The sequence below is a fragment of the Neltuma alba genome, unplaced genomic scaffold (assembly GCF_004799145.2).
Source record: "Neltuma alba isolate B1F8T4 unplaced genomic scaffold, ASM479914v2 tig00005687_pilon, whole genome shotgun sequence".
In the NCBI taxonomy this organism is placed as follows: domain Eukaryota; kingdom Viridiplantae; phylum Streptophyta; class Magnoliopsida; order Fabales; family Fabaceae; genus Neltuma; species Neltuma alba.
The window spans coordinates 41,198-65,121 of NW_021634199.1; the positions used below are offsets into that span (position 1 = coordinate 41,198).

Here is a 23,924-nt window from a genome sequence, read left to right on the forward strand (position 1 = left end):
ATAAGTGTTGTCATTCCTAAAATATCCTTGCTAATTAAGTATATTGACTAAAACTATCATTATTAGAAGGATTATCTTGGAAAAAATGCATAAATATAAGAGACAAAATGGATTGGGGTCTTATAATTAGGACCAAATAAAAAGTTAAATGGGGTCTTATAATAAGGACCGGAGGAGTATTAAATATGTTTAAAATGTAACTTACTTTCCAAAAATATAGAGGGGGTGAGTGGGAGAGAGAATGAGGAAAAACGAGGCTAAAAATGAGTGAAAAAAAAATGAAACATGCAATTAATTAAGAATAAAAATGAAAAAAATATGCGTTAGATGAACTCAAATGAAGCTTATAAAAAAGAAATCAGATGAATTTTACTTGATAAGATTTATAACATGTTCATTGCTCATCCCGAGCTTCTTTCTTTTGGCATCATAAAACTCATGACCTTTATCCAGTATCCACGTTCAATTTCACCCTTGTCACTAGCTCTTCCATGCATCGACAGGGATCACCCTTGCCAAGCATTAAGCATAGCCTGCTAATAAAATATCACTGTAGTATATCATAATCACCAAAAAAAAAGTAAAGCCTGCCCCCGATGCTGAAACAATGTAAGTCCAGCACAAACACTTTGAGCTATTCCGCGACTGACTCGAACCCGTTTACTCCATTACAAATACGTATTTAGTATTTACATCACATATAATGTTTCAAGTTACTCGACCCAATGATAGGAAGGAAGGAGAGGAAAAGTGAGCCTGACAAGTGCTTAGGCAAATACTGAAAGGCGCACAAACTTGCAAAGCCGGTTTATTTCATCATAAATATGGCACTTTTATCTACTTCATTAATCAACAATATTGAGTGGTCACATCACTTTTTTTTTTTTTTTTTGGTTTTCTTTCCTCTTCTCCATTCATTCCATCCATTGTTAGCTTCTGCATATTTCCTTGTGAAATTCTTTCATGAAAGAATTCCACGCTAGCCACGCTGCACCAACTGCAGGCTCAACCTGGTGTTGCACATGAAATTAAAAGGACGCATGTGAGAATGGAAGAGATAAGATTTATTAAAATACGCTATTTTTTAATATAAAGGTCATTCACAACTCACAATAGAAATGGTGATTGAAAAAATTTCGAGTGCAAGGAAATTAGAAATGGTTGTACGTAGCAATTGTCCAAAGGTAAGAGAGCACTGAATATACTGCTTGTGGAGAAATGAAGAACACTAAGGTACAAAGTATTAGAAATGAGAGGTAGGGATTGAAATTGGGATTCAAAAAACGTGTTAAAAGAGCATTTAGCATAAGACATTGCTTGTTATATGAGATTAAACAAATCCATGTTTGTAAAATTGGAGAATACCATGGGAGAAAGTTATATCCCCCAATCCCACATCTATAGGTTTACCTAATCCCATGAAACAAATAATTACTTGTGATAAATACTTTTTTAATAATTTTTCTTAATTGCTATCTTAGTTCTATCCCTCATTTTCAATATTTCGTACCAAACGGGATCTAAGTTTCTTGGCTTTATCTCCAAGATATAGCCTGCAAGTGCGCATAAGTTGAATTTCCAAGTTGTATCATTTTTTCCAAACAATATTGTGATAATTCTTTTACCACGACTTTCTTAACATCACATAAATCCTACCTCGGTTTCCTGCTTGATCAGCTTTTATGGTAGATTTTTGCTTTTATCCCTCACTTAAACTAAAAAGCAAGACTATAATCACTACCCTTTCTCTTGCAAAGAAAGGAGCATGTCAAGCCATGTAAATTAACTGGAAACAAGATCTGATTTTTATGCACCCATTTCCCAATATGTTTACCCACCATGTGGTTTTTCCTTGGTGCATTAATCAAGATAAACAAGAAAATAGAACATTAAGCTGACCTGAGGTCTAATGGACTGTACCCCGGGAAAGTGCTTAGAGATGCATTTTATGACTTCTTTTCCTATATCCCACCGCCTATTTGCTTCAAGAACACCACCAACCATAACAAGGGGAAAAACACCCTTTCCATCTGCCACCAAAAAGAAGAAGTAGAAGAAGACGAAGAAATTATTAGCCATACATTATCATCACTTTTGAGATTCACAAATCATGCATTATACTCCTAACAGGCAGAGCTAGGACCTAGGTGGATTATTCATATTTTACAACCAAATATAATCAACCTTAGCATTGACACAGCATAGGCTAGCAGTTCTGTCCTCAAAAGAACTACCTGCTGGCTACGTGTACAATATATAATCAATAGAAGTCTCAGTTAAACATTTTAAGGTCTATGCTATATCCATTTTAGATTCAATAAAATAGTTTTCTGGTCAGAGATTGACAAAATTTGGGAAACTTTATTAACATATCCTTATGAAATTTATATGTTTTGCCAATGAATCCTTGTGTTTATTGAATGGGAGGTTAAAGCAAAAGGAGTGGTAAATGGGAAGTCTCTCTCACTTCTAGGTGTATAAACTCTATCATTGAAGCTCCCTTGATCTTCATTATTCGTACTAGACTGGATAAATCTGAATGTGAAAAAAAAGTTCTCCAGCAGAACAGCAACTTACTGGAAGATAATGACAATTACAAATTTATTGGAAGACAATGATGATTAATAATAACTATGAGACTCCTAGGTTATTATAAACCCTGAACGATAGATGAATTTGATAGCAATCCCAATTGCACTTTATCCTTCGTAACTTCCACTTAATGGGAAGATTCATTCTTGAACAGTTAACAAGTTTCCAACAGATCTCAAAATAGAAAAACACAGATGCATCACCAGGAAAAAAAAAAAATCGCTAGCCTTAAAAAATCCCAGCAAACCGTGTTGAATGATGATAATCACGATACACCAAACTACCCATAATAATATTTCTATAAAAGAGAAGACGCATCTGTACTGTAGATATTCAAGCAATTCCGGGTTCCAACTTCCAACAAGAACACCCCCAACCCCCCCCCCCCCAAAAAAAAAGAAAAAAGAAAGGGATTGTTAAAAAGAAGTTTCTTGTTAATAGAACTCCATGAAACACCAGTTGGAGTCCAAGATTCTTTTTTTTTTTAAAAAAAAAAAGGAGAAAATGCAAGTCACTAAAATCAGCACACAAGGCAACTAGGCGCATGAGCTTCAACAGCCAGATAGCAAAGCAACCGGTATCTTGTAATTCTATAGATAACATAACGAATAATAAAAATCTTATGTCATACTGCGACTTTATATACTGAACTCATGGACACCCGCATATACACAAATAATTATAAACCAAATCAGCTCTTCAGGTTAGATAAGAACCTGAGAAGAACTTTAAATCACCAAAGTTCCCTAATTGAGTATTTAAAAATTAGTTCTATAGCTTACTTTGACTAGTTTTTCCTTTATCTCCAGGAACACTAACATTAATATCATGATGAGCATAGATGTCAACTACTAGTAATAAGACTAATCAAAAAATCACCGGACCTTCGCCACATAATCCAAGTCTCTCTACAACGGCTTTTACACTTGAAGCCAGCTCTTGGACAGAGTCTAGCAGGATCTTATTTGCGACCTCATCTCCAGCCTCTGCACAGGACACCACAACAGGGACAAGTGCTGCAATACGAGCCCAGGAGGGATCTGCATAGGTCCACCTGATTTCCAATGAGACAAATAAAGGTTGTGACCCTACATACTCCTCAAATATATATAAATTAGTGCAAGAAATTATAATTAAACTATTTCTAGGCCTTCCCTTAACAAGTAAGAACAAGTTCAGTTTTTGAGTCACAGTGATCATTGACACAGTACTAGAGCCTCCAAAGTTCAATCATTGCCAAATCCCATTTAATAGGCCTGTGCTTTATCCGCACTTAGATCCCCAAGGGCTTCTTTGCAACGAGGCATGTAAGAAATTATAATAAAATTATTCCAGGCTCTAACTCTAGCATTTAACAGCTTGAGCTTTCGATTTGGAGTGTTAGTTAACAGACCAATTCTCTATAGATATCTTCAATTCACTCTCTCAATTTTCCACTTAACAGAGGTTTCCAAGCATTCCCACCATGTTGCCTCTTTTTTTGGGGTGGGATGCTGATCATTTCAGATGTTCTAAATTACATCAATGCAAGACAGTAATAGTACAGTTGCATTTTCAAAACAACTTGAAATCCATTTCAAAACCATATCAATGTGCATCATTTCATCACATCAATCAGAAATGACCTAGGAACTTAGTTTGAAACAATTACTAAATCATGTCACAGAAATTACGTCTATCTCAGACTTGTTTCAGGCAGACAAAAAATCCAAAAACTTGTATCGATTGTATGATGAATAGGAAAGGGGGTAATGCATGCCAAACTTTTGGAATTATAGAACAGACCTCATCATTTTTCATTCACTAGCTGCACATAAGACGGCTTCAGACAAGATTTCTAAGTGCCAGCTATTTACTCCACACAATTTATGATATGAGTAAGTATATAACTGAAATATATACCCGATAATTTCTTCAGGAGAAGAAAGATCGAGTTTTTGTAAAATACTACTTGTTAGCATTGTACTTGGACCACGGCCATCATATGCCTTGATTACGGCGGTTAATGCCTGTGCAGCTATTCCATATCCACTGTAAGGAAAAAAATATCAACCAAAACGTTAGATGCTATTGAAAGAGCATATCCTAGAAGTGATGTGAAATGATAGAAAAAAATCAAATTAGTAAAGCAAGGTCAGTCAACTTTATGTGCAGGGAACCTTTTTTCAGCTAATTGAGTTCCCAATCTACGTATTACAGTACTACATCTCTTTTTTCCTTCCCCAACAAAAGCTAACTTCCTTGGACCAAAAAAGAATATATATATATATATATATATATATATATATATATAAAGAGTTCTTCAACAATAAACTGTTGCTATTTAATAGGTTGGGGACAACTGAAATTTGTTATATGTCTTCGATCAAAAAGGATAGTTCATGAGGGGCCCGTTGTTTTCCTCTTAATGAATGGTCATTGGAAGCAGTTATGCTCGTGAGAAAGATATAACATGCTAGAAAGATTTATCAGTACCTAAAACGCATAGAAGAACATAAGATATATATACATTGAACTATACACATAAAATACATAATTGAGTACTTACTTTCATTACATTTTCAACATATTCATTCAAATGAATGCAGAGAGAGCAGCCATGAGAGACATAGAAACAGCACCAGTGAATTACCTGCCCCAGTCACCTAAGACAGGTCCTGCACCTGCAGCCCTTGCTTCTTTGCCATCTTCGGTAAATCCATATGCAATGGTCCCTGTCCCAGCTATTAATACACAACCATGAAGTTTGCCCATTGTCCCACTTGCCAAAGCAGCCACAGCATCATTCTGAACATAGAGCCTCACATGGCTTGGGAAAATATCTCTGAAATATCACCGCCAAAGAATATTGAAATTAAGAGATTCTGCCTTACTCATGTTTGTTATACTCATGTTTGTTAGAGAATAAAGAAACTAATATGGAACTACACATGAAAAAACAATTTTAAAAGTTACACCAGCAGAATAGACAAAAAAGTTGAAATTTAACTGGTTTTATAGGCGAAGAAGCTGCCTTATACCATCATGGGCTAGTTTCATACCCAGACTGATTACAACGTTGTAGAAATGATATGCAGTATTATTCAATATAACTTACACAAAGCATATATTGTTTATTATCACTCCGCATTTAAAACATCTTCATTGCTACATGTGATAGTTATTTATGGCAGCACTGTCTCAGTAGTTAGCCTATATTGAATAGAGAGAGAATAATAATAATTCTGTTTTATATAAATCAGACTTGAAAATCACAAGAATTAACCAGATATTTTCCACAATAAAGAGGATAGGGGCTTCACTGGAAAAGAAATTTAATGCACCACCAACATGATATGAAAACATAAAATGAACAAAAGATCATTTACTTTCTTCTAGGAGTTAAGGAGAAAATAAGCAAAATTACATGTAGCAACCTTAGCCAAGTGAGAATTCTCTGCTGATCTGTTGGATGGTTAACACCAGAAACAGCCAAGCAAACAGCTCGGACTGAAGATCGTTTTGAGCCACACTTTGAAAGTGCATCTGCCATAACTTGCTCTAATGTTTCCCTTGCAGCAGTTTCTGTGTAAGTAAATAATTGTAACAGCATTACTACTTTTACAATGTTATCTCCATTATATTATCACAGTTATACCCCTATAAAGAGCTCAATAAGAACAATCTGAAAGTATAATAACTGCGCTAATATGACAAGAAAAAGTACCATAAGTACATAAGAAATCCTCTCAAGAGAAAATGTAATATGGAGATGAAAATGAAAATGGAAAGGGGTGGGATCTAAAAACCCCATTACCAGACTACTACAGAATGCCGAATAGACAATCCTATACCAAATTAAATGAAGAGGAAGAATCTAGTATTACAGATGCTAATAATGTTAGATTACCATAATACTACAAAATTCGCTCATCTTCCCAAAATTTCATCCTCTTGCGTCCACTCAAAACCATGAATGTGAGTCAAAAAATATTCCCGCAAAATCTTCAGTGATGTACACCGATCATCTATTGTAGCCCCTCAGCCCCAAAGAAAAATTCAAAATATTCTACGAAAGAAGCAAGTTAGGGGATGATAGTTATTTTTACGCTCCTTAAACGTTGCATTAAAGCTGAATCCCAATGACCCTAAACCATGGATGCTACATGAGAGGAAATGGCAAGGGAATGTTTGGTTGCTATAATTGAGAATGCCTGAAGTGTTAAACAAGATTGTTTGGTTCATATAGCAAATTAAATTTGTACAGTGGCATTTATTGTTATTATTATTTGCAAATTTCATTTGGTGCCCCAAGTCAAAGAGAAGCCTTGGTCTTCGTGGAAAACTTAATCTGTCGAAGTAAATGGACGCGAGGGAGTTATTCATATATGCAATAAACTTATAAGTTAGAATGACCAAAAGGCGTTTGATGATGAAACATTTTAAGCCTAATGTTTGACCTTGGAGCAAGTAAATGAGTAAAACAAATCCAAGCCGTGGAGTCAGAAAATGAGAATTTTCCTTTTTCACTTCATGTGCGTGTATGAAGAAAAGGAAAAGAGGTGAGGAAAAAACAAAAGGCGTGTGATGAGGAAAAGAATGTTGGCCAAAAAAAAAAAAGAAACTACATAAATGAGAAAATACATGGCCAAGGGAATAAGAAAACGAGGGGGGGGGGATGGAGGAGAAAGAGAGAGAAAATAAATGGCTAAAATAACTTTTTCCCCTGCGTTCTCTGGGGAAGTGAATGCAGGAACAGAGACTGTCAATTCAACAATCAACAACCTGTCAAAATAGTAGATTTCCTAAGCAATTTCCAAGATTAGACATCAAGTTTTGCATCCATCTCGTTGTTGACTATTGTCAAAAATATAATTACGCTCTTCACTAGAAGAAATCACCTTTCTAAAAAATTATCGAAATCAAAAGCACCCTCCTTTCTACAATGTATGTCCAAGCTACGCAAGTGGCCTTTTTTGTCTCCCCAACAAGGAACAAGTGCAAATGATCAGGAGTTAACGAACAACCCAACAATCCCAGAGAAAGATGTTCACAAAACAAAAATATCATAAAATTAACCCCACAAAGAGAAAACAAATGCAGGATTTTTACAAGAAAAAACAGAGAATCACCTCCCACGCTATTGTGGTTAGAGCAACCGGCAACAGCCCGAGCAAGGATGGGAAGAGATTCGATTTGAGGGTGTGAAAAAGGAGTTATGGGCATGCAAATACAAACTGTGGAGGTTGTGCCACCATCCAACCCCAGAACGACGCCGGAGGCACCATCCGCCAACGGCATTTCGTACTCGAAATCCCAAATCTCACCATTCCTATACCTCTTCATGCCTGCATCGGCAATCCCCTCGTCCTTGTGCTCCAGCTTCATTAGCAATTACTTGGATTAAATAGAAAGGGAGAGAAAGATAGGTCGTTGAAAGTAAGGGATAGGACAAGGGACAAACGACAGGAAGAATGAGAACAAGGAGAAGACGACTGTGAAATCCGTATATTTATGATCACACAATAAAATGGCGGGTGTGTGTCTCTCTCTATACATATAAAATATAAAGAAGCACAATTCTGAGAGTGGGACGGCCTGATATGAGAAAAATCAAGCCCTATTTCCTCGTGTTAGGATCTTTTAAGGTGAAACTGAGAAATTCAATTAAAAAAAGGGCAGTAGAAAACAGTAAGAGTGGACCTCACAAAACAAATTGAGGATAAATGGAAAGGCAACGACATTCTCTGCAATGCTCATGCCCCTTTTCAAATCCTTATCATTTGTTTCAGAGACTCAACGAACAGAGAGAGAAAAAGAGAGACGAGAGATAGAGAGAGGGAGTTTTGAGAGAGAGAATCGCTATCGAGAAGGAGGGGAGACTTCTGCAGCTTTTGAAGGCTTTATGTGCAAGGGAAGGGAAGGTGAAGTTGTAGGAGGATATTAAGGTCAACGAGAAAATTTTTTTGGGTTTGAAATAAATATTATTAACTTTGTAATTTTTTGTCTCTTAAAAATAATTTATCTTAAAATTATTTTCTCAAATCCTAACTGAAAAAAAATTATATTTTTCATTGAATTACTTTTAATTTAGTTCTTCAAAGATTTCTTCATTCCCTTGCTTCTTTGCAAATAAAAGCATTCTCCGATAGCGAATTAAGAAATAGAAGCGTCTTTTAAATAAAAACTTCATATGATTTTTTAATTCATTTCAAATTTCAGTACATGAAATATTTATTCAATTTTTTCTATTATGTTGAATAATAATTAAGAAATCAAACAAAAATAGATGATGTTAAAATATAAAAATGATAAATCGATAAGAATATAGTGGTGACGAAGGTGAAATCTCTTCTTGTGAATCAAGCTAAGTCTATAATGATTTTTAGTCTCATTATAAGCAAGCCTGGAAAACACAATTAGTAGATATTTTGGCATTCAAATTCCCAAATAAACTTGAAAAATATCGAGGCACTTACTAGGATTAAGGAAGGATAAGGCCAAGCTTTATAATGATATAATATTGGAAAAGCTTGAGAAGAAATTGCAAGTGTGGCATGCTAAACTCTCCTCAAGCTGGTAGATTAACGCTTATTGAACCTGTTATATCTTTTAGTGTTATTGTGCCCTCTTACTTGCATTAAGTTTTCTTCTTATGTCTTTTTCCAAAAAATTGACATGAAGATTGCTTGCTCCTCTTAGAGTATATGGAGAGGTCAAAGAAAAGGTACTTGTTGTCTTAAGGATAAAATCTGCTAGGTCAAATCATTCGGTGGCTTGCCAATATGAATTGGTTTGGTTAGGTAGATGAGTAGGTTCATAATTCATAAAATCACGAGTTTGAATCTCATTGTAAATTTTAAAAATATTTTTTGTGAATAATCTGTAAATATCTCTGTAAGCACTTTTTGATCTCAAGGCATATTCTGGTCTTTTATGGGCTCTCTGGATCCAATTCACTTAAATTTTTTTGCTATAAAAAAAAATTATTAGGTGGTTTAGATATCAAGAAAACAGAAGATTTTAATACAGCTCCGTGAGCAAAGAATATTTGGAAACTAATAATTGTAGATAGGGGTTTATTGTTGAGCCAAGCTATTCAACCCAAGTGCCTATCTTCCATAGAAGAGGGAGTTTTAATTCAAAGATTTCTTCAATTGCCACGTTGGAAAGACATATTATGTACAAAAGACTAGATAATCTAAACCGTACAAGTGCATACAGTTCTCAAAGCAACCTCTTTAACCACCAACGGTGACCTATGCAGTGTGTTCGCCCTTTGACTTCCTCGTCAGTAGGGATTCCATAACTGCAAGATGCTGGAATAGCGGGCTTATCAAGATGTTATGTCATAGCAATGTGGGGGAGGAAATTTTGAGGACTCTCTTTTCCCTTTTTGCTTATGCTGATGAGATTAGTTGGAAGGGTAGTTATGTGGGTTGCTATGCTACTGCTGATGGATATAACCAAATTTGGAAGCGGTGAAATTTGGAGAATTCTGAAAATTAGTTAATGATATACTACTTTTGATCCTAATTATAAGAGCCATTTGACTAATTTGAGAAGATTAAGAAAGTAAATTAAGTTAATTATTTGTCCTAAATAAGTATTGTCTTTCCTAAAATATCCTTGCTAATCAAGTGTATTAACTAAAACTATTATTGTTAGAAGAGCTATTTTGAAAAAAAAAATATAAATATAAGATACAAAATGGATTGGGATCTTATATTTAGGATTAAAATAAAAGTCAAACATGATTTTATATTAAAGACCGGAAGTAGTATAACCAACAAAAGTTACCCCGTTATCTTATGATGTCCTTGTTTAGGCAGAGGATGGCAAGCTAGAGGTGTCACTTGGGATTGCCTGGTCTTATATATAGCTTGGTTTGTTTAGGGGCCTTAATTTTTCTTTTGTTTATTATTTTAAGTGATTTTTCATTTTATAAAGTAAGTTCTTGGCATTTAAGGATTTTAGTTATTGCTAGCTATCTTGCCAGTGAAATGTGAGTATATTAACCTTAAAAAAAGCAAAAAAGGTTACAACCACTTAAAATTTGCAACCTTCGCTTGATGCCACAGTGGCACTAATCTACAATTTAGTTATAATAAAAATGGAATGAATGTGCATAAATATTTTTTTTTAGGAGCCAAACTTGACTTTTGGCATAAGTTGCACTTTTGTTGCTCTCCATGCTTTTGCTCCTTCTCATTGCGCCCCAAAATCGTCCAAAATTTTTCTTTAATATCTTGCCTTGTATCTTTATGGAAAGAAAAGATTTTTTTTTATGAAGAGAATAAAAAATAAAATATTTATATTAATTATTATTATTATTGAATAGTAATTATATTCTCTTGTTACACTTTTGTCTTGTACTACCTCTGGTCTTAAATATAAGAACTAACTAGCTGATTTGAATACATTAAGAAAGTTTGTTAAGTTAGTTATTTGTAATAAATATGTGTAGTTTTCCCTAAAATACCATTACTAATCATGTGTGTTAACTAGAACTACCATTTGATAGAATATTTAATATGTATAACTATTACAATGACTACTTTAGAAAAACGGATAATTATGAGAGATAAAGAGGATTGGAGTTTTATATTTAAGATCAAATTGAAAGTCAAACTAGCTCTTATATTAAGGACTACAGGTAGTATCTTTTTTCTCTCTTTAATAAATATATGAATAAAAAAGATCTAATTTATTATTGTGAATGTGCCTTTTTTTTCTCGGTTGCTATATTTCCAATTATTCCTTTTGTCTGGTTCTATGAATAATTTTTTGCTATGGTTGATTAGGATAATATTGTATATCTTAACAATCTGTGAGAAAAGAATCATGTATCTTTACTTTTGACATTTTTATCGAAGCGGAAAAAATAAAATATTATTACTTTTCTTCGAGGGAATATTTGTTTCCGCTATCTTCATAATAACCTTTGTGTTTTGTGGGCATGGGGGAAAAGAATAATTTTTTTATATTGGGAGGATGATAGTTTAAGAGCAAAAGATAAATTTGAGTTGAGTCCAGAATCAAAAGATTATGAAATTTCAATAAATAATTAAATATTATTAAATAATTTAATATTAATTATCAATGTCAAATTTGAGAATATTAGTAACAAATTATCCATTAACCTTTTACTTTTTTGTGTCAAATTTTAATAAACATCTTTAATATGAAATTTTAGAATATATAATATATTGTCAAATTACTAGACGGCTTGGTTCTTAATTGACATTTATTTTTTATCTCATCCATCATTCTCCAATTTATATTTCACCTTAGACTGGGTTATCGTTTATTATATCAAATGAGCATGTTAAATATTTTGAAAAGTGACAAAATCTTCTAAAAGAATTGTCAATGTAAGTTCAAAAAAATTATAGAAAATACTTTTTTCATTATATTTTTACTATCAATCTTTTGCTTTCATATAAATAAAAATATACAATATATTTAAACAATAACTATAAAATACTCGCTTTCCCTTTTTCCTTTATCTTTAATATTTTTCCTATTTTCAGGTATTAAGAATCACTCATTAATCGTCGCTACACTTGTTACTATGATTGATAGGCTTATCGAAGATCTTTGCAGTTTCTGAGAAAATATGTCCATTGTTACTTGTCTTTTTGCCCTTTTTGGGAGCCAGTTCATTTTTGTCACTTCAATAAGGAAAAATAAAATATTTCTTTTTTGTAGGGAAAAATTCTCTTCTTCCAATTGTCTCCATTATGTTTACTTTTTAGAACAAATTCTCATATCTCACATCAGACTAACTTTTAAAAAACCCATTTTGTTTTTTCTGTTACCTGAGAATAACAATTAATTTAAACCAAGTCAAAAGCAACTTCTTACACTAACCCTATTTTATTCTTAATCAATGTAACAATGTATCAAATGCATCACTGAAATTTTAAATAATAGGGAGAATTACAATGAGATTCTAAAGAAAAAAATAATTACAAAACAAGTCCTAAAAATTATCATGATTTTTTAGTATTTTTTTTTTTAGGACCTCATTATAATTCTTCCTAAATAATATGAATAATGACGAGAAGAGAGGAACCCTTTCTTTAAAGTCATCTGTGGAGCCAAACTTCATAATTTATGTATTACAGGACCTTAAAAGACGTAATTTCAATGCTTTGCCACAAAATTCTATAAAAACTATTACTTTTAAAGAAATTTATAATTTAAAAGAACTTTCAGAGAAAAGGTCTAAAACACTGTAAATCTTAACTTTTGAATTTGAAATTTTGAAAATAACCAGTTTTCAAGATTTTCAATATGAAATTTGTTTAGATCCTATATGTAATATTTCCCAAAAAAAAAATTACAAATTAAAATGTGAAGTGCACTAAGCAGAATATATTTTTTCAGAATGACAGATATTAGCAATGCCCCTTATTATTACCAGCAAAGAAGAACTGTTGCCCATATATAATTATTTATTTACTGACCAAACTCTCATCTGAGAGAAGGAAAAATTAACCGCCATGAACCTCCTAGAACAAAACCAAAATGGTGTCCAGAACTGACTATAACTTTCATGTATTAACTGCTCTAGAGCAAGTTGTTACGAAAACTTGAAAAGGGAAAATAAAATGAAGATAACTGCCATGCAAGGTTAGACAATGATGTACTCAACTTGAGTGCTGGTTCTTAAGCTTGTCGCCATGAGTTCATGCACTTTTTTCGCCTAGATCGTGGAAACAGAAGTTGTTGAATCTGCTTTTCAGCCCCAACTTCAGAAGTTGCCTGCAAATGTGGATTGAAGGCTTATTCTTTAAAATGTTTATACGCATGACTCCATGAAATATCATGAGTTTGTCTACCACCCACTTTACAGAAATGGCTCGAATTTGAAAACACGGCTCATTCATCCAGATACTTATAATTTTATTAACAAGGCAGTCAACTTTTGGGTTTTACAATTTAGCAAATTGTTGCAAACCAGGCAGACATCTGGCTTCTAAAGGAAGACACATTCTTGACAATGACATTACAGCATATCATAAGAATGTGCACTCGGGGAAATGATCAATCTGAGTTGCTTAGCAAATTGCTTTCTTCTTTAATGCATGATATAGGACATGGAGGGAATATGAAGAAAAATAACAAAAGATCTCCCCAAAAAGGAGCCACAAATAAGAGATTGGCAGGAGCCAAGATTATTTTAACAACAGACAAGTTCACTAAGATGTTCACGTAAAATCATGACTTTTAGCGTGACAGCCAGAAATACCACACAGTTCATTGCAAGCCAAGATGCAAGATGCTTACTGGGACTTTGAATGGAAATCGATGAGTTCTGACTTCTGCCCCTGAGAAAACTCTGACATCCAAACCAAGGCTGTCAACCCCAATCAACCTAGCTCCCTGAAAGCCAATTAATAATACTAAGTTAAACAATCAGCTCCATACTGCAAACAGCAGAGAACAGTCAAGCATTTTGAACCATAATTTAGGTCAAACAAACGGCACATGTGAGTGTGAACACAAAACTAATTAGTATATATGCAAGAGCACAACATAACAAATCAGATGGCAGGCATTTTCTACACAAACATCTGGTCAGATCTTACATGCATAAGAGGTACAGGTTCCTTGTAAGGCAGTATCCACTTATTTAGATGATTCCCAACTGTATCCACCTACCCACCCACTCTGTTTAAAAAGGGGGGGGGGGGAAGAGAAAAGGAAAGGAAAGAAAAGAGAAACCAAACCCACCCCTTTTCGCAGGACAGCCAGCCACTTGATGATAGACTTATTCACACCCAAGTCTGCCCCCACAACATTCAAAAAGAGATGCCCAAGGGCACAGGCATTGACCTTGTGATCCCATTCATCTATTATCTTGTATTAGGAGTCTACAGGATTTGGATTTAAGGTTTCCAAAGTGAAAGGGCCGAAATGCTTGTCATTAATCAGAAAGATGGAGAAGTATAGGACGCCAAGTTCCACTTTGAGCGGTTTGGATTGTTTGTGGGATATTTAGGTGTGTTGATCCTCCCACCCTAACACCTAGCTTTGGAGAAGAGTTACCATCCCACTTCAGAACCCATCAATTGGCATTAGAGATGGTGGTAGATGATTTCAGAGGGGGGCTGCCTATAGAGGGTTCAAATTGGCGAGAGAGTCAACTAAGGTGTCACTGAGTGAAGTGTCATGTTGTAGAATGCAGCTACCGAGACATCAGCTCTCTCTTATTAATGGAGATTCAGGCAGCATACGATTCATGAGTTTCAGTATCCCTATACAAGTCCCACCTCTATAGCTAACTTCTGGAAGAGGGTTACCCATCCCACCTGAGCGCTATTTACAAACTATGACTAATCAAATTACAAAATCAGTTATGCAATAAGACTCCACTCTCAACAGACAACAGAATATTCAAATCTGATTTTGAGAACTCTCTTATCTCAATGGTTTCCTCTGTTACAGATAAACCAATTCCAACAACAGATGACCCAAACCTTGTAGATTTTGGATTAAGCAGTTCCAAGAAAAAGTATTAGAATCTTTACGATTGAACAGTCTGGCAGTATAATGATTGTTGCCCCCATTTCTATAGTTAAATAACGTTCAAAGATGATTAAGAGCTTATACTTTATCCATGCTTCAAAGTAGAGCCAAATTGATTTAAGGAGAAGACACACTCTCAACCTTTAGCTCTCTTTGGTTGGGTCACTTCCTGACAACCCTCTCATATTTCTTTATAGTTTGACTTACTTTTGACTTCAATAAACCTGTGCCTATCACCCACAAGTACTTCAAGCCTTGCTACTGAGAGGTCATACATCCTTGGATGTCCAGAGAAGTAAAATTGCTTCCATCTTTAGATTATGAAGCAAAACTGAACAATACTTGCTCAAATTCAACCACCTGCTCATTTATTCTACATTTTAAGTAAACTGGTTCGAGTACACCTTTAATAGTAGTTTACATTTCCACATCTCATTCAATATTTCATCAGAATCACCCAAGCATTACATCTTATGGTTGGTCTAAAATCCAGTAACTACAAATAAGTCTGGAAGCTATAGAATTTTGAAAATTTGATTACCTCAACATCAAGTCCTTTCTTTTTGCATAGGGCTTTAAGAGCAGCATTAAATCTCTTATTGAGGCGTTCTTGAATAGCCGGGTTAGAGAATACAAGAATATCAGGTTCGGCATCTTGAAAGTCTAGTAAATTAATTTCAGACTGCAAAATATTTGGACAGACAGAAGCTTCAGAATAAATTTAAACATATTAACTACTCTAATATTGTGGATAATACAATTCATCATTTCAGGTGATGACGCTTTTGCACGTAAAATATTAGTTCAAAACATATTATTAGATAAATATGGAGAATATAAGGTTTTAGATACATGCCTGATATCCATAGACAGAAAATAACTCTATTTTCAGTATCTCCAACCGATAGAATGTCAACCCAGTGTCTCTGTGATCGCTCATATTGTTGGGGAAAAAATTTTCACCATCTAAAGATTGAATTGAAAATAAGCAATTTTAGAGCATCAACAGTAATTTTTAATATCTTGCTTTAAAATATATTACATCTTCATCTAAAATCACCAATTCACCGTACCTGACAAATCCCTAATCTGAAACCTAAATTATGTGAATTTTGCTAACAGTAAACGCACTTTACTAGTTGTTAGCCAAGGGGGGAAAAAAAAACACACACACACACACGTTACTAGTTAATCAAGTACCATCCTGATACTTCAAACAAGATTATGCAAACTGAATTTAAGAAATACTTGGTTTAATTTAAGCCAGAAAACTACTAGGTGATTGTTTGAACTTGACTCAAGAACACACGGACCTAGGCTTTTTATCCCCAGCTCAATTTATAAAGCTTGTCTCCAACATAAAAACCTAAAAATTTCACTCAAGGGCTCAACTTTCTAGTCACCACAAAAGCTATTGTGGATATTCCCACACCTGGGCTAGGTGTAAAACATGCTCACAGACGTACAGTTGTATTGTTGAATCAAGTTCGACACAGATCCCAAAACAAGATAGGATATGTATCAGTCAGAGATATACTGATCAGAAGTATACAGAAGTAATATGACAATTTCAAGTCAACATAAAGCAATTACCAAGCATAAGATACCTTTAGAGTCTGAGCTGTATCCATCATCATCTTCACTGCGATATACTGTTCTTAGATATGACTCTTCATCAGCAAAAGCAGGTCTAAGGTAACCTAGAATTGAAACACCATTTGAAGGATGGTCCATTCTTTTACCATATTCTGTGTTGACAGCCTACAATGAAATTTTTACTTACACTCACTCTTGTTTCTTCTAGATTTTATGAAGTTGTCCAACTGCTAATGTAGAAAGGAAAGTAAAAGACAGAGTAGATAATGGTCAACATGAACAAACCAGGTGAAGTAAATCTACAATGTGATTGTTTACATTCGTTCAAGCACATCAATGATCAAGAAGAGAACATAATTTTCTCCCCTACCCCATTGCTTGGGTATCCAGCAGACAAAACATTGAAGAGTAGCAAAGTAACTTCAAAAATTGACATCAATAGTGAAATCTATGACCATGCATAATTTCTTAAAATAGTTTTTGTAACAATCCAATCCAATTCATATGTTAAAGTCGGGGTGAACTTGGTAATTTACAGATTGATTCCCAAAGATATAAAGGAGCCATATAAAGTTGGATGGGGTGATTAGAAAATGAAAAGAAAGAAGTAATTAGCTAAAAAAAAGCCTAGGATGTGATGAGTTGAAACAAAATTCATCAAAAAGATAAGGAGGTTTTTGTTTTAAACATTAATAATAGAATCTATTGGAGAACACATGTTGCACATAATAAATTTAATCATCTTCCACCCATGAGCTTTAAAACTTGGTGAAAGGGGGGAAAAAAATGAATGTAGAATACTGGATATAGAGCATGATAGAACAAGAATTGAAAGCAGAGCATCAATATGACAACAATGAAGATGGTAAGGTTTATGACAAATGGAAGTTCTGGTAGACTATCTAATCCCGAGAATTAGAGAAAAATTTAGGATGGGAGAATTGGGTAAAGGTAACTAGGGGCATGACATCAGTACCAAATGGAAGTCCACTCGACGAAAAGTACCTTTGATAGGCACTTTGCAAAATAAACAGGATGAACTGAGACGATGGTATCTAGCGTCTCCCAATTCACTGACAAGTTCAACTCTTCAGACTCCAGAATCTGCATGCAACAAAAAGTAGACTTGTGAATTGGACCCTTAAGGTACATGAAAGAGACAATAGAGACCAAAAGAACTATGCTGTAATCTATAAATTAAGCGTTGGGAAAATTCAAACCTCAATATAATCATCATCAAGTAGGAATTCGTCATTGTTCCCACTATTGAATATGTTGTATTCACTAGCGATCCTTCTATTATTATACAGTGGAAGGTCCATTCCAATCAAAACTCTCTGAAGAAACACAAACATCGTTTATTCTTCAAACGCAAAGTAGCCACATGACGTGTAAGAAAAAATTTGTAATTGTTTCAAAACTTATCCTACACCTAAAACAGATGTCAGGTGAAAGCACCCTATTGGTCTCCAATTTTGCAGTACCTAACTAAAGTCATGTTTTAGACTTGCAGACTTGATAAAATTTTCCACTGATATGTGTGGTGAGTACGCTAGCATTTCTCCTAACCTTTTACACAGCGTGATTGCCTAGTTCTGAAATTCTTGCTCATTTATTCTCCATGGACTAAGGTGGGTGAGACTGATAGAACCCTGCTTAATAATAACAGCCAAATGCAGAGATAAAGGACAGCAGAAACAATAAATGAGGGAAATCCTTAAGTTCTGATATTAATACTTCAAGATACCAAATCAGTGTTACAATGAACTCCACTGATTCTAGCTGAAACCCTATTCTCCTACTACAACCAGAAATCTCTAAGACACATTGGCAAATACTGAAACATAGAACAACACTCAAGATCAGAACATAACCACATCTCCCCTCACCCCGTTCCAAAATGCAAAATATGACCTCCCTCTCTAGGAGACTCCCACCACTACAATATGCCCAAAAAGTAACCCACACAGTTCCCAATACTTCCCTCACCTAGACCAGGCCTAAAGCAACCTATACCAACTCTAATTCATCATTTCTTTCTCCTTAATATTAGGAGTCTCAAGGTCAACGCTCTTACCATCAGAAAGCTGCTTTCCATTTTCCTGAATCTTCCTAAATTACCTTTTATAGGTCTTTGCAGCAAAAGTGATTCTATCAGAGATCCTTCAAGAGGATGAAGGATGCCCTACATGATCCTCCTTTCTTACATCTTTCCTTTTTTATACAATTCTGACTTCATACTAAAAGAAACGATGTGATAGAATTTGGATTCCAAATCATCAAATAGATTCCAAATCTCTTTGATGATTATGGATTGTGATGTTTTTGCATTAGATAGAAATGGGTGGAGGATGAGATATCCTACTATGGATAAACCAATACTACCTCCGGTACTTAATATAAGAGTTAAATAACTAAGTTGTGAATATTAAGGAAATTAGTCAAGTTAGGTATTTGTAACAAATGTGTCTTGGTTTCTCTAAATTACGCTCTTTAATCATATGCACTGGAACTACCTCTTCATAAATGCAATCAATAGGGATACTTTGGGCAAAAAATTATAAATTTGGGAGGCAAAGTGGATTGAGGTCTTATATTTGGGATTAAAGTGAATCCCTTGTCTAACTCCTATATTTAGGACTGGGGGTAGTACCTCAAAAGCCACAGTTAACTATTTTGACTAAAGATGCACAAGCAAGTTGAAAATTTGGAAAAGAAAAGGAGCATAAGATCAGATACTAAGAAAGTAGAAGAAAGAAATAAATATAGGAACAGAACAGACACAGTAACACGGACAGCAACAAAAAATAAGAACTAGAAATCTAATACACCCAGCTTGACAGGAAGGAATATTAGAGTTTGGATATAAAAAGTCTTGCATGGTCAACTGTCTTGTCACTTGTCAAGAGAATCATAATGTAAATGTTCATGAAATCCTTACCACAGGATTACTTGCCCTACGATCTTCCAAAATGTTTGCATCATCAGAGATTTCAAAATATATATCTAAGAAATAAAAAGGAAACAATATATTAGATTGAAAGACACTTGATCTTACACATCAGAATAGGAATTCGTCTGCATAAATGGCTATTCTCACTGCGATTACATCAAATCTGTCACTGTGATTATATAAAGAAAAGCACTTGTATTTGGAGACAACAAACCTCCATAATCATCGATAAGATATTGAAACTCTGCCCATGAAATCTGTTCGTGTGGTTCACAGTGCACTGATCCAGGAAATACTAGCAAAGCGTTTCTATTAGCCTAATATCAACAAACAGCATGGTGATAGGAGGTATTCACATACTACCTAATTTTTCCTACAAACAAAAAATATAACTAAGCTTACTAAATTCTTTTGGGCTAAAATTTGCAAAACAAAGGTACCACAGAATCAAAAACGTATGAGGACACACCTCAACTGTTGTTCTTGCAATTTCAGCAGAAGAGAGTTCAGTCTGCCGAGTGTTATGGCAAACTTTTAAATCTTCGAGAGGATGATATGCTTGGTCACTTGTGTAACTAGACGAATCAGGTACAGAATCTGAGTAGTCTGCAGCAACACAAGCCTTTTGAAGACACAGATCATGCCCCGTCGATAGCCAAAGGAACTGTGATGGCCCCAAAAAGGGACTTTTGCATCTAGAAAAAAATCAAACTTTCTGTTTCAGCAAAAAATGTGAATTAAAACTTCCAAGAATCTAAATAATACATGAAAAGTGGCGATGATAAACTAATATGAGCAAATGCAACTATTACTTTTGTCTTTTTGAAACAATTGTTAGTTCCCAATCCAGGCCAATGGAATGTCAGATTGCAGCATTGGAAAGTTTGCAGCGCTAATGGAATACATGCCTATTTATCAGGGCAATTATGAAAACATATATACTTTGAAATTATGTCATATAGAGGCTTAAACTTGCCTCACTCTTGGAAAAGAAAATACTGAAGTTAACATTCATCCATGTAACATTCTTGAAATTCGTGAAAGTTATTAAAAAGCTTCATGCTTCCTCACATCAAATTAATGAAAGAAGTTAATAATCTCAAAACTTCTGCAATACTATAAAGCAGGAGAAGAGTAAAAATATTTTCAGCACTCTTTCTGAAAAGTAAGTACAGCATGAAAATTGTAAACACCTCACACTGGAAAGGTCAGACACTCTTCTACCATCAAGAGGAGATTTGATCAAATTGCTTCCAATTCCATTTGATATTGAGCAACATATTCCTTCTGCAATACACAGAACAGACATCAAAAGACCTACCAACACTTCAACAGAAATGGCATGTGTGTTTGATTATCTTCTTTTTTAAGGATATGCTCAGAAATGGCATGTGTGTTTGATTATCTTCTTTTTTATGGTGAACTGGTGATATTGCAAAATATTACTATCACAGGCATTTGAAAATTGCTATCACGTTAAGTGTGATTTGCATTAGAATATGTCATGCTGTCTATGAAAATAGTATTTTCCCCCGTATAAAAGAAGAATACATTAAGAAGAATGCAATTTGGGAGGATCAAGAGCCCAAAGCTCTGAACTTCAGCAAACAAAGATCTGTTCCAGAGCACCTCTCTGGCTCGCTCTCCTTTCTACTCCCGTAACCTTTAAACTGGAAGAGAAAATGACTAACACAACCAGAAAAATGCTCCACACAAGTTTTTTTGAGATTGTTTTCTGTTTCTTATAGGTAATGGCAATCTTTACTTTACAAGACAATACAATAGCAGTAACCTCACAGAAAGAAAGTAAACGAGCCAAATGAATGGATACTAAACAATTACTAGCTAATTTCTCAGAAACCCTATAGTCTTAGCCTTGTCATGATCAAAGCTAGCTTGAAATCTACTCGCAACGATAACTAATCAATTACATCCACAAGTCACAACAATGACTCCCTTAGTTTTGAAAAAAAAACAAACACACTCTACAAACCATCTGCTTCAAAGAAACAGCCTTCAAAGTGTCAAGTCTGTTGCATTGTTTGATGACAAAATGTTTGACCACAAAATAAATAAACCTTCATAAGGAACTTGCAGATTTGACGGAAAACCAAGGTAACATCCCAAACATACTCAAACCTTCATGGACAGCAAAATCCTACTACTCAACCACCAGATATTGCTATTCATTTATTTCACACCAAGCACCAACCAACTTGTCTTAGCTGCTAGCAAACTTTCTCAGTTCATCATGAATCTTGGTTTTATCTGTTGACTCCCACTTATCAAACAACAAACCTTAGTTTAACCTTGAGACAATCACTTCATCATATTGTTACCCCAGTGTACTAATAATTATACTAATTGCAAAGGGAAAGGCACAAACAAGCTTGACAAAGTCGCATGTCACCGAAACCATTTCATTGATTCTTTATTTTCTGGGTCACAAAGAAACAATTATTAAGACTTAGCTCTTTCCTCTAACCTTCAAGTCACCGTTTTCTGGAAACTCTAGTTTTGGATCTAGAAATGTCTTGAGTAAATAGCGGGGAGCTTCTTGTAGCACACCCAAAGTAAAGGGATTAAGAGTTAAAATGTAGGAGCATTAATACATATTAACGAGGATGAGGGGCCAATATTCTTAAGTCTGCCAATAATACATTATGTTCTCCCTTACTTTTCTCCTTAGTTTTAACTCAGTATTTTCTTAACAGTTATTAAGATATCTAAATAGCCTTAACAAGCTTTTTCATTCAAGCAAATGAGATTTCAATTGCAATGTACCACCCTGAGCATAGGGTTAATTGTGTTGTCTAACATTACATGTCTGACATTGGGCAGCAATCAATAATTCAACACTGAAGGCGTACTTCGCCTTGAGTCTCTCCCTCCAAATAAACTAGTATTTAGATATGAGCTCTTCTAAAGTATCATAAACTTGACCGCGGCTTAGATACAAACGTGCAACATAAGTGGTCACACCAGCATTTTGGGGTGGGAGCTAACACAAATACAGCCTTCAGCGCATGACGGAGTATTAAGACACGACCCAAGTGGTCTCATTTTCCCACCTATATTCCAATTTGATAACTTTATCGATTCAAAGAACAGACTTATTGTCGCTAACAGCATCCCATGTTAGAAATATCTTTGGCATTACGGCTGTAAAGCTAGACTCTGCAACGCTGGGTGAAAATACAGAGTGGGGTTCATATCTGTCCCATTAGTCACCGATGATGACATTCAAAGTATTCATAACCGAAATGTCCTCGCAGTAGAAGTATGCATGGGAGAAAATTTCCCATTGACCACAAAAACACCACGAGACAAGGCTGATAACCATTTGAAAGTAAGTTCCCCCAAACAGCAGATTATGAATAGCAGCTTCTTCGAAACATGGGAAAATGAAATACCAAGATTAACAATTTCCCCATATATTCCTTCGATTCAAACAGAAACAAAAAAGCGAAATCATAATAAACCAGAAAGCACTGGGCGAAGATTACCAGAAGGAAGGGAAGAAGCTGCAGCTGCGGCAATGGCCATAAGAAAGAAAATCGAAAAGAAAGACAGAGTAAAACGATTATCAATATTGCCAAACGACTAAGCCCTGGTGTTTCAGTTACTCAGTTTCAGATTGAAGATTCTCTGCGTGTCGTTTCTGTTGCAGCCTCTCGGAAGCACATGGAACGGGGGGCTTCAACGACGAACGTGCTTTACGGCTTTACCTAACCTGGGTTCAAATGAGGATAAATATTAAATACGTGATTTACGCAGATCCAAATTATTATTATTTAATTTTATCCTCACATGGTATGATATAGTCGTATTTAGAAAATCTTCAGCATTAATTAATTGTATGTGCTATTATTTTAGTATGCTACATTACAGAATTAAGTGAGATTTCATAATACTATCTCAGTGCTTAATATAAGACATTGTTTGACTTTTATTTTGATCCTAAATATAAGATTCTAATCCGCTTTGTCTCTCATATTTATGCTTTTTTTTAAGGTACTCCATCTAATAATAGTAGTTCTAACCAATACACTTGATTAGTAAGAATATTTTAAGAAAGACAACACATATTTATTATAAATAACTACTCCCTCCGTTCCTTATTATAAAAGACATTTGATGCTTATGGCATGTTCCCATATATAAGAGACACTTAAAAGTTGTCTCTATTTTTTTGTATTGATTTTCTATTTTACCCTTATTTATTTTGTCTCCAACTCATACTCTCTCTCCCTCCCACTTCTCTTCT

At 34.7% G+C, this 23,924-nt stretch overlaps 2 protein-coding genes across 3 annotated transcripts; both read right to left on the minus strand.

The window, feature by feature from the left end:
* Positions 1-600: 600 nt before the first annotated feature.
* LOC114748372 (N-acetyl-D-glucosamine kinase) lies at positions 601-8,413 on the minus strand. The gene is made up of 8 exons (XM_028936746.1): positions 8,275-8,413; positions 7,704-7,953; positions 6,009-6,156; positions 5,225-5,416; positions 4,495-4,623; positions 3,477-3,646; positions 1,900-2,030; positions 601-1,010 (listed from the first exon to the last, which is right to left on the minus strand). Exons 1-8 carry the CDS (start codon positions 8,329-8,331, stop codon positions 930-932), a joined length of 1,158 nt encoding a protein of 385 aa, XP_028792579.1. The 5' UTR covers positions 8,332-8,413; the 3' UTR covers positions 601-929.
* A 4,546-nt stretch (positions 8,414-12,959) lies between these two features.
* On the minus strand, positions 12,960-23,362 carry LOC114748376 (uncharacterized protein At3g49140). 2 transcript variants are annotated; one of them, XM_028936750.1, is made up of 12 exons: positions 23,164-23,361; positions 20,851-20,944; positions 20,127-20,352; positions 19,872-19,974; positions 19,646-19,710; positions 17,925-18,041; positions 17,710-17,808; positions 16,716-16,869; positions 15,965-16,074; positions 15,650-15,790; positions 13,867-13,962; positions 12,960-13,341 (listed from the first exon to the last, which is right to left on the minus strand). In XM_028936750.1, the coding sequence occupies exons 1-12, from the start codon at positions 23,201-23,203 to the stop codon at positions 13,246-13,248; spliced, it is 1,341 nt and encodes a 446-aa protein (XP_028792583.1). In that variant the 5' UTR covers positions 23,204-23,361; the 3' UTR covers positions 12,960-13,245. The 2 variants fall into 2 exon arrangements, with proteins under 2 accessions (XP_028792583.1, XP_028792584.1); XM_028936751.1 differs by lacking the exon at positions 17,925-18,041 and having other exon boundaries at positions 23,164-23,362.
* Positions 23,363-23,924: the final 562 nt, after the last annotated feature.

Coding starts and splice junctions, on each gene's coding strand:
- LOC114748376 (XM_028936750.1), bottom strand. CDS start 23,203: ATGGCCATTGCCGCAGCTGCAGCTTCTTCCCTTCCTTCTG. Junction 20,353..20,850: donor TCTGACCTTTCCAGTGTGAG/GTGTTTACAATT, acceptor ATTTTTTTCTAG/ATGCAAAAGTCCCTTTTTGG. Junction 15,791..15,964: donor TTTCTGTCTATGGATATCAG/GCATGTATCTAA, acceptor AATATTTTGCAG/TCTGAAATTAATTTACTAGA.
- LOC114748372 (XM_028936746.1), bottom strand. CDS start 8,331: ATGAGCATTGCAGAGAATGTCGTTGCCTTTCCATTTATCCTCAATTTG. Junction 6,157..7,703: donor TAACCACAATAGCGTGGGAG/GTGATTCTCTGT, acceptor TTACTTACACAG/AAACTGCTGCAAGGGAAACA. Junction 1,011..1,899: donor TACAGTCCATTAGACCTCAG/GTCAGCTTAATG, acceptor GTGCAACACCAG/GTTGAGCCTGCAGTTGGTGC.